At 39.4% G+C, this 10,784-nt stretch overlaps 2 protein-coding genes across 3 annotated transcripts; one reads left to right on the top strand and one right to left on the bottom strand.

Moving 5' to 3' along the window:
* The first annotated feature begins 3,905 nt into the window (after nt 1-3,905).
* On the top strand, nt 3,906-4,657 carry LOC137792781 (small ribosomal subunit protein uS5-like). Its single transcript, XM_068588490.1, has 4 exons — nt 3,906-3,976; nt 4,129-4,142; nt 4,226-4,282; nt 4,481-4,657. The coding sequence occupies exons 1-4, from the start codon at nt 3,970-3,972 to the stop codon at nt 4,640-4,642; spliced, it is 240 nt and encodes a 79-aa protein (XP_068444591.1). The 5' UTR covers nt 3,906-3,969; the 3' UTR covers nt 4,643-4,657.
* A 1,334-nt stretch (nt 4,658-5,991) lies between these two features.
* LOC137792779 (C-1-tetrahydrofolate synthase, cytoplasmic-like) lies at nt 5,992-10,763 on the bottom strand. 2 transcript variants are annotated; one of them, XM_068588487.1, is made up of 12 exons: nt 10,667-10,763; nt 10,487-10,563; nt 9,694-9,834; nt 9,531-9,599; nt 9,329-9,440; nt 9,027-9,166; nt 8,787-8,828; nt 8,442-8,542; nt 8,145-8,322; nt 7,719-7,826; nt 7,422-7,574; nt 5,992-6,428 (listed from the first exon to the last, which is right to left on the bottom strand). In XM_068588487.1, the coding sequence occupies exons 1-12, from the start codon at nt 10,695-10,697 to the stop codon at nt 6,339-6,341; spliced, it is 1,242 nt and encodes a 413-aa protein (XP_068444588.1). In that variant the 5' UTR covers nt 10,698-10,763; the 3' UTR covers nt 5,992-6,338. The 2 variants fall into 2 exon arrangements, with proteins under 2 accessions (XP_068444588.1, XP_068444589.1); XM_068588488.1 differs by lacking the exon at nt 10,667-10,763 and having other exon boundaries at nt 10,449-10,553.
* Nucleotides 10,764-10,784: the final 21 nt, after the last annotated feature.

The following is a 10,784-nucleotide window of genomic DNA, read 5'->3' as shown; positions in this document are numbered from 1 at the left end:
TTGTCCTCTCTCTCTCTCTCTCTCTTTCTCCCTCTCTCTATCCAACCCTCCCACCCTCCTGCACATATGCTCTCTCACTCCCTCTCGCTCTCTGTAAAGCACTTGCTCTTTCCCCTCCTCACTTATCCTCCGGCTCAAAGCATAGATCCCGTCCCCCTCCCCACCATCTTGAAGTAAATTAGCACTATTGCTTAATTGACCCAATATAAAAAATAAAAAAAATGTTTTACTGCGTATATTTATGTTTCATCTTATGCTCGTGTCAAAATAATAATAGTTTTATAATATCCATAATCTGATGATTTTGTAATTATTGATTTATTTTCTATAGCATATAAGTCATTCGGGGTTGGTAAATAATAACTTGTGGTTTATTTACATTTTTTTGTTTCTGTTTTTGAGAATGTATATATATATATATATATATATATATATATATATATATATATATATATATATATATATATATATAAATATATATATATATATATATATATATATATATATATATATATATATATATATTATCGTGCTGTGTGTGTGTGTGTGTGTGTGTGTGAAAGAGCTTTCAAATCCCTTTAATGTTACATTCATGTGTGGCGACCACACAATAATTAATCTAAAAAATGTAAATAAAATGTTGATTTTAGAAACTGTTTTAGGTGCACTCTTATTGAACACATCAAACCATAAATCTCACCATCACAAATGAGATGCGTGTCTTGTTTGTTCCCACTGTGGTTTCAACAGCTGCGTCCCCTCCAAGCTCCAGACCAACATGTTTAGGGTACTAAAGAAGCTTCCTAAGGACTGTGTGTGCGTGCGTGTGTGCGTGTGTGTGTGTGCGTGTGTGTGTGTGCGTGTGTGTGTGTGCGTGTGTGTGTGTGTGTGTGTGTGTGAGGGCGGTCTGCCGAATTTCCCACAATTCTTCATGCATGGCGTGCTGCTTTTGCCAAGTCTGAGAGCTAATGACATGCAACAAACCGGGAGCCTGGCAGACTGATGTCAAAAGGCGTCTCGAGGGGAGAAGCAGCAGTCAGAGCTCTGCATTGAGGAAACAAACACATGTTTGAAAGTCACCAGTGTGAACGACATTTCCCTCCACATATCTTACAGTCTACACGGATCATTCCTGCTAATGAGCACGAGCTCGTCACATATTTAACCTGCAAGTATCTGAGCTATTTTAGAATTAATGTAAGAAATGTCTCCAAAAGAAAGTTTGTTTTTGATATTAACGTGCTGATACCTGGACATTATTGCATCATTAGTGCAGGTTTATGCAAACACACTTGAAGGCGGTTCTCCATCTTAGTTTAGTGTGTTAGCGTGCACATGTTTGCCTATTGGCACTGAGCAAAGTACAGTTTAAAGTTATATGAATGTCATTATGTTTGCTGGTATTTGGGCATGAATCAAAGTAATAAAGGACAAAACTGACATTTTGAGTTTAGGTTATTTCAGTCTGGGCTAAAGTTGTGGACCAAACAACCAACTAACATGCTGCTAGCATGTCTAAAGAATTATGATCTTTTGTCTCCTTTTTTGTGTATTTCCACAAGCGGGTTGTCAGTTTATTAAAATACTGCAGTTAAGACTCAGCTAAAAGACAACTTTGATATAAGCTATAAAATCCATTTTTCTTTTCTTTAGATGGATGGATAACGTTGGATAAGTGAGTTAAAGTAAAGCTGCACTGACCTCTATTCGCTGGCTTCCTTCATGCGCTGAAGCTGTTTCACACAACATGTCCGCTAGATGGCGCCAAACTCCACTTTCAGCTGGAGCCTGAGCGCATGAGGAGAGAGTTGACTTCTGAGAGGAGGTCATGGGAGAACTTACGAGAGGCCGCCCTACATACATGTCATACTATTGTATGACAAATGTTGCATGTTAATGATTTCAATCAAAATCTACTGGAGATTAATTGGAATAGGTGAAACAATAATGCGATGAAAAATCTGAAATGGAAATGAGTACAAATTGAAATGAATGTATACAATATTAGCCCAAAAAGTGTGTGTTTCTATAGTTAACACTAACAGCGTGTGCGTCGTGAACTAGCATCACTGATTTATATAATCAGACAATCGCTTTTCAGTTTTTTCTATTTCTTCTTCACTTAACTTATTGATAACAGGGCTTAACACACTAACTTAGTCACTCAAACTCTTATGATTTTTACAGTGTACAAAATATGACAACACAAAGAGACATGTCTGCAGTTCAGAAAACAAAAGACAGATCAGGTCACGTACTGGGTGTTTCCTGTCTGTCCTCTTGAGAGCTTACATGACGCATTAGATGTTTTCAATGTTGCATATTTAACCGGTGAAGATTTCTACTCTCTAAGTGTCAGTCCAAATTTGAGATACTTGTATTTTACTAAAGGTCTCATTATTTGCTAGCTTACATTTACTCAACTACATTAGAGGCAAATATTGTACTTTTTACTACATTTTTACTTCCCAAAATATAAAAGGTACTTTAAAAAATACTTTAAATCTTTCTACCTTTCTTTCTAACTGTACCTTTATAGCAATTACATTAAATACATAAGTAATAATAATAATCCATGACATTCAAACAGTGGCAATGTACACATTTCTTTTTAATTCCTTAAGAACATTTTGTTGCTGATACCTTTGTGAAAGTAAAACTACAAATCCAAGTTTTTATAGTGTGATATAGTGTATTTGACTACTTCATGCTGTATTCTGCAAGACAGGACTGTTGCACCCTTCAGAAACTGTTTGCACGAGGGATAATCAAATGAATGCATCAGTTAACAATGATCTCTGTCTTTAACATTTACGACTAATACATAGAATTGGTAGCACACATTGTTTGCTGCTTGCTAAATACAGGATATAATATGTTTTGTATTATGTTGACAAAAGCCAGTAAGTTTAGCTTTAACTAAAGTGATTAACTTGAAAATGATTGACAAATAATCCTAAAATGTCCGAGATTGACGCAGAGGGAGGGCCGTTGAAAGAAGATGGGAAAGCAAATATGTTTGTGCTTCAAGGAGACAAACCGGTCTTTGTTTTGAGGCAGTGTTGGTGATGAAGGAATACAAGGTGAGCAGGTGTGCCCCAGAACACTTATGTCACACGTGTTCTTATAGCAGCTCACAACTATTTGTTAAACCAGAGTTATGTCCTTCTCAACTCTGACAAAAAAGCTTTGAACAAAGTGAATGTAATAACATCATTTGAGCTTTGTCTCTTTATTTTCTTATTTTCAAGTTTGATCTTTGGTAGAGTAATGTGGGTTTCTTAACCCTAAATTAAATGGATTTATGTTGTAATAACAGAGACATTCGCTTACTTATATTATATTTATATAAATGTATGTACAATATTTTTACACCTGAATAAACAATAATCAAATTCAAATATGTTCGGTAGTAGTTTATACAGTGTTACAGTTACAACCGGCCCTTTGAGGGCAGTCATAATGCTGACACCCCTACTCTAACTTGACACTTAACGCTCAAATCTAAATTAAAAAAAATCCCTTAAAACAGCGCATGGCAACATTAATTTAATATTTGCCACATTCAAAATTAATAATCAGCAAAATATACAGACTGGACATATTCCAGATTTATTCAATTTAATTAGATATTTAATGTAATAGGAGGCACGTATGTTTTATATACTCTTTGGTAAACAGTATAGTTTACATGAAGGAGAAAGGTTTCATGATTCAGAATTCAAAGATTTTATTGCTAAGGCGGGTCCATTTTATCCCGGTGGTTTCCCGCCCGATAGCTCTCAGGTGTTTTTTAAGAAGTACCTGTCCTACAACTATCAAAACAGTCACATTTCACTACATGTGACTCTCTAACACACCCACTTTCTCCATGAGGAGCTTTATAAATGCAGACTGAACACACATTCGACACAAACCATTTTGCGTGTCCTCCAGGAAAAGACTTTCTACTGCAGCGGTCAAGACAACATGGCTGGTAAGTCTCTTTGAATCATTGTTACATTTCTTTAAGGTTGTTTTGAAATACTTTTCTGTGCAGGGAAGAAAAACTTTATTGAAAAAAAAGTTTTGTTAACGTGTTATTAACTTTGCAGTTTTTGACTTTGCTATTTTGTCTTTCCATCACAGATATGCCCAAAGAAGTGAGTTGGTTTCCTTACAGTACTGGTAGCTTGTGACAAACAGCAGAAAAAGAGGTTTGCTTATGAAGTTGTTTTCCTTATAGGACGATATGGGAGAGCAGCCAGGTCCCATAGATAGTCTGCAGACGAGCTCAGACGAGGTAAGACATCTCTTATCTTATTAATTAGTGCTTCATGCTGATTTGGCCCACTGGGTGATTCAGTAACTTTGTGCTCTTATTCATTTCCCATTGGCAAGAGTATCACAATCTGTTTTAATGAAAACTATAGTCATTTATCTCTCCTTGTTTTTAAGAAAATGCATCAAATACTGTTGTTGTGATTCTTTACACGGAAAGGAGGGACACGAAGGAGGTGATGGAGGAGGTGGTGGTCGAAGTGGTCCTGGTGGCCGAGGAGGTCGTGGAGGCCAAGGAGGTCGTGGAAGTCAAGGAGGCCGTGGAGGTCAGGGAGGTCGTGGAGGTCAAGGAGGTCGTGGAGGTCGTGGAGGACAAGATTGAAGAAGTTCAATGTCGAGGTGGAGGTGGTCGAGGAGGTCGTAAGACTTAAATGCATCTCCAATAAACTATTCCATGAAAAGAAAAGACTGGTCTATTATTTATTCACATAATATAACACACTTTTTTCAAAACAGATTCATATGAACCCGTCTATGTAATTTGAGGATAGTAAATGTGCGTAGTTGGATTTTTTTTCACAAAGGAATATAATGATGTGAGTACATTGTGTGGCAAACGACTACGTGCAGATACAAGTCAGGATGATGATAAACAACAATACAAATCCACCAGCTGCCACAATTCATTACTAAAAGGACATAAAGGAACCCGCATTAACTTACTTCATAAAGTGCGATAGACATTGTGCTGAGGGTGGTGCGAGTAGACGGACAATTCTTAAAGGGTTCGGCTGCCTGTGCTGAAGCTAATAGGTAATCTTCCCGTTTGATTATAAAACCTTTTTGGTGAGTGTGAGTGGGCTCAGTGCACAGGCTGACCATCTGCACATTTTGGAAATGTTCAGGAGGTCCGGAGGAGAATTTCTCCACATCACATGTGTAGCCTGTATTATTGTGTAATAGAACAAACTTAAGATGGTTTTTGCTTCATTTTCATTTCAGTTTGCGTTTTCTCTTTATGTCAAGATTCAAATGAGAAGAATTAGTAAGCACAAGTCCACAAACATAAAAGCTTTCTTTTCTTAAAAAGTAGCTTAACCGTCGTCATCCAGAAGTTAATCTTTTTACCGTTTTAGTGCAGTTTTTATTGCAAACAGAGCATGTGGTTTCTAGCTCTCTTTCCCCCACTGTTGCTCTGTTTCATCAGACTGTATCATCCTTAAAAAAAAGAATATGTACAAACTCAGACAGAGATGCTGAGACAGAGTTCATAATCCTGATGGTTTGAGGGAATAATTTAAATAATATTGATTGCAGTGAAATGCAGGAAAGTGAGGAGTAATAACTAACAACTAATTCCATTCGATTAACACAATAAAACACACAACACATCTCCAAAAAGGGTTGATATGTGGGCTTTCCATCAAGGACACTTTATTTACTTTAAGTTGAAACCACTAAGTTACAACCTCATGGTTTCTCCAGCAATGTTGGAAACATTTTAGTCGAATACAGGACAGGTGAAAAAGGACATCTGATAGTCACAAGATTACTAAAAAAAAAGTATGTATAAAAAACATTTTGATATGCAGCATCATTGTTATGTTCAGTAGTTGTTGTTGTTTTCCCCCAAAAGGCACACACAATTGTTCAAGACACAATATACACAAGTAGTTCATACAATAATTCAGATTTGCCATTTGAGAGTTGTATTAGCATCCTCAAGGGGCTTATTATTGTCATTAAGGTGCAGTGAACAATAAATGTCAATAGTTCTTCTCCCTTCCACTAAGTCTTTTACAGTCTGGGAACCTCTGGGGATGAACCGTTCTGAGATTAATTAAGTTTCTTAAATTAACCATCAGCAGCCTCGTGGGCAAAGCAAATCAGTGACTTACAGATGTCAGTGTCCGACAGAGAAGCAGTGAACAAAAACAGCTCCAGCAGACAAGCTCATGGCTTCCAGTTAATAGTGCTTCACCTTTCATAAAGGCTCAGTGGGGCGGGAGTCAATGGTTATCCTCCGTACCGGACAACTTTGGTTTGAGATTGATATCTGCACGTCTTTACCACTTTCCTCAGAAGAGTCCATTGACCTGCTCGGTCTCAGGGTCCAGGTCGATGTCATAGAAACAAGGCCTGGTGGGCAGACCCGGGATCGTGGGCATCTAGGAGGGACAGCAGGAGAAAGCACTTTTTATGATGGACACTGTTAATCTATTAAATCAATAAATCTCATAAAAGGTCCAAATGTACACCCAAATAATAAGTTGAACTATATAATAAACAAACGGGGACACACAAAAACAAACTTTTGTACAGACACACAATGACTTTCTTGCGATGACTCATTTCCTTATTGGTGTATTTAAAATGAGTAACACACCTTCTCTTGTCTATAAGCTTTGTAAGGCGATCAAATAGGTCACAACCTTCACACACTGAAAACACTCTGAAGGGGTTAAGTCATAAACACACCCTGCTTTATGGCCCATGTTACTCTACATGGGACAATAATTGAATAAATGAATATCATGCTGTATTGAAGAAAACTTGAAACTAGCAATTGAGACCAAAAACTCATGTTTACTGAGGTAATACATAAAGTGAGACGTAGGGTCATTTTCTCATAGACTTCCATACAATCAGACTTCTTGATGTCTTATATGCCTGGCTAACAATTAGTTGCTTAATCTATTTGTTACATGCTATTTGAAGACTTCTTCTTTGGGTCCAAGAAATAGTGACATTTAGCTTTTTTTTTTTTTTAATGTGTAAATGTGTTTTACTTTAAATCATAATTAATTGATAATGAAAATAATCAATCACATTACACAGAATCACAAATATCAAGTTTTATTTTTTACTTGAGTCTATGCAGCCATATGATAATGAATGATGCAGCCATTTACTTTTAGTTAAAGATTATTATTTGGACAGACTGATCACACAATGTGTGATGTCATGCGTTTATTATTAGAATAAAAAGATTAAGACAGTTAAGTGCTACTAGTCACGCTTTGTATTTATCAAACCGTACGATCCAACCTAAGAAAAACAGATGACTCAAGTTGCATTGATGCAGAGGAGTGAAGAGTCGCTCCCAGACGTAAATATGCGGCAAAAACGGTAAAAAGACAAAGCGTTGCCTGGAAGCTTACCGTGCCAACCAGTGGGAACAAAAAGCCAGAGCCCACACTGGCGCGGATGTCTCTGATTGGCACGATGAACCCTGTGGGCACACCCTTCTTGTCGGCCTCGTGAGAGAGCGACAGGTGAGTCTTCGCCATGCAGATTGGCAGCCTGCTGAAACCCTGAGGAGAGATGAAGACGGATGACAGAAAATGCATGAGATCATTCACAAAAGGCTTAATCAAGCGTTCTCCATTTAGTCAGGAGGATTTCCACTGAGCGCGGCTGCCGAAAAAATACAAGCCCGACCAGACAGGAGAGCTGACCTGTTTGGTGTAGAGCTCCACCTTGTGTTGAGCCTCTGGGAGAAGCTCGATATCATCGGCTCCGTAGATCTTCTGGGCGATTATTCGAATCTTATCAGCAATAGGGAGCTAGAGAGGAATTAGAAATAAAAATAAAATTGGTATGTTGGCCCACTAATGCCAACCAGACCAAATTAGCAAAGTTTTCAGTGCTTGATTTGAGTTAATGGCTTAAAAACACGATTTTGTGTCCCATTTTTGTTTTTCCTCCCATACTGGATGCACGTGCAAACCTTATTGAATGAGAACATTATGTATATCTTCAGTGACCGACATTTTTACTCCCATTTACAGACAAATTAATAACAGGCACATTTTCTGGCAAATTCATTGGCATACTTAACCTCAACCATTAATGAAAAAAACAGGAAACATGATGGCCCATACCTCTAAATCATAAAGGAACTTGAATTTGCTGGGGGCCTCAGAGGCCCTCTGCACCGCCTGAGCCAGAGCCAACGCACCGGCTCCTCCTTCGGCCCAGTGGGAGCAGCGCACGGCGTCGAAGGCCCTGGCGGCCTTGGCCATGCTGCAGACCAGGTCCAGCTCAGCCTCAGTGTCTGTCCTGCAGGACGGGTCAGAAACACACAAGGCATTAGCGTAACAGCAGGCACAACACACAGTACGTCTGTGCCATTATTAAGAACATTTTAGTCCGTTGCTGCGTCGTCCTCCATCACTTACTTGAAAGCGTTAACAGCCACGACCACTGGCACGCCGAAGTGCTGAGCGTTCTCTATCTGCTTCCTCATGTTGCCGCAACCTTTCTCCAGCAGCTCCAGGTTCTACATGGGGATACGAGTGAAAACGCTTTTAAATAAGCCACGAGAAGTAAGAGCAGCAACACCCGGTCCACTTAAATGTTTGGTGTAGAGGCTCATATTGTGTTTATTTAACCCTTTAACATGCTGGGCTGCACACTATTGACAGAGTAAACAGACTTGTCCTAGGCTCTTATGACAAGCGCATCCACAGAAACCACAATTTTAATCTAAGACCACATTTGATCCATTTGCGGTTATGCATTACCTGCTCGATGTATTCTTTTGGCAGCGGCATCCCAGCAGTGACCTGAACAAGAAATCAGTCAAATGTTTAATTTAAATATTCCAACAAGCTCATACAAAATGGCTAGGCAAACATTCAAGATGTTGATTTATTAATTGATTGAATGAATGAGCAGAAAACAATGCTATATAAATACATATCATTATTGAGATATGAAATGTCTTGTTATCAAGCTTTAGAGGAAAGCTCAAGCAAACTCACCGTTGGTCCTCCTCCGTGCATCTTCAGGGCTCGAACAGTGGCCACCAGCACCACCACGTGGGGTCTCAGGCCCGAGTAGCGACACTTGATGTTGAAGAACTTCTCCATGCCGATGTCAGCACCAAAGCCGGCCTCCGTCACTGTTGGTCACAATTGACGGGGAAATAGCGAGACAAAGAGACCAGTTAGTAAGAATCATAGCTGTTATATCATTAAACTATATAACAGCTGCTACTCCATCACTTGTACAACGAACACACCAAAGCATGCCTCCATAGAGACATTTCCTCAGCTCCACTTACCCACAAAGCCCTCCGGTCCAACCAGCTTCAAAGCTATTTTATCAGCCAGGATGGAGGAGTTGCCATGGGCGATGTTGGCAAACGGGCCGGCGTGGACAAACACGGGCGTTCCCTGTGGATTCAGACACAAAAATCACTTTTTTTTGTGGCTCGTAAAGTTACTGAAGAGAACTATATAGGTTAGCATGTGGCTTGCACCCACCTCCAAGGTCTGCATCAGGTTTGGCTTGATGGCATCTTTCATGAGCACAGATAGAGCTCCACTCACACCCTGCAGAGAAGAGAAAACATTACATCATAGGATCCTTGGTTGCACAATACTTATGTAGAAGGTCCCATCGAGACGGAGACTGCAGACTACTGACCAGGTCCTCGGTGGTGATGGGCTGTCCGGCGCGGCTAGTGGCCACCACCATCTTGGCCAGACGCTGACGCATGTCCTCCAGGCTGCTGGTGAGGGCGAGCACCGCCATGATTTCACTGGCCACCGTGATGTCAAACTGGGCCTGGAAGACAGAGTCTCTGTGTTATTAACAGCAATGCAGCAAACTGGGTTCAGAGAAGGAACATTCACAATACAAGCAGAAAAGATAATAACTTTATGTATATAGCATCTTTAACAACAAAGTTTACAAAGTGCTCTACAGAGAAGCAAAGGATAGTCATTCATAAAACCAACACCGGTAAACAAAAAAGGACCATACCATAAAGACAATGAATACAAAGAAACCAAACTAATGAAACAAAAAGAACAAATGGAATAGAAAACAAACAAATATAGAAAATAAAACAAAAAAGGGGATTAAAAGCATAAAAGGATGAAAGCACATAAATTCTCTTTTAATTATTATTATTATTATTTTTTATTAATTGTATGCTCATTTTTGTTATTAAATATAAAATATTATATAATTACATATATAATACACAGCTTGAACATCTGGTATTTCTTCCCTTTTGTAATAGTTACAAAATTATAGATAAATATTGTTAACTGCCAGAAACTACTACATAGTTTTATGCATTTAAGGCCTCTTTCCGATGGAGTGCGTTTCTTTTCTACCTCCCGGTGACAGTTCTAAAACAACCACTAGGTGGAGCCGAACAAAGTGTCTTTTACCCGTTCAAGAAACAGCTTGCTGGCTCTCGGCTCTTTACCTCTCTCGTGTAGCCCTTCTCAGTTGGCGACTGGCCGATCGTGATCTTCCTCAGGAATCGATCATTGGTGTCCAACACTAAAGAGACACACAGGGATCAGTGGACTCACAATCACTGATCGAGAAGAGGCAGACAACGTAGAGTCATGAGGGTTAAGAGAGACGTCTCAGGTGTTCACACCTCTTTGCCAGGTGACAGAGCTCGGGTCCATGTCCAGGCGGGCGAAGCGGGTGATCTCTTCTTCAGTCAGAGTGGAGGGATCAGTCTTTTCTATGCCCAGTTTCTAAACAAATACAGA

This window comes from Clinocottus analis, unplaced genomic scaffold (genome assembly GCF_023055335.1).
Source record: "Clinocottus analis isolate CAN_PGR_092001 unplaced genomic scaffold, fCliAna1.0.p SCAF_218, whole genome shotgun sequence".
Taxonomy (NCBI): Eukaryota; Metazoa; Chordata; class Actinopteri; order Perciformes; family Cottidae; genus Clinocottus; species Clinocottus analis.
Note: the sequence above shows the minus strand (reverse complement) of the source record. Positions and strands in the feature narration are given on the sequence as shown.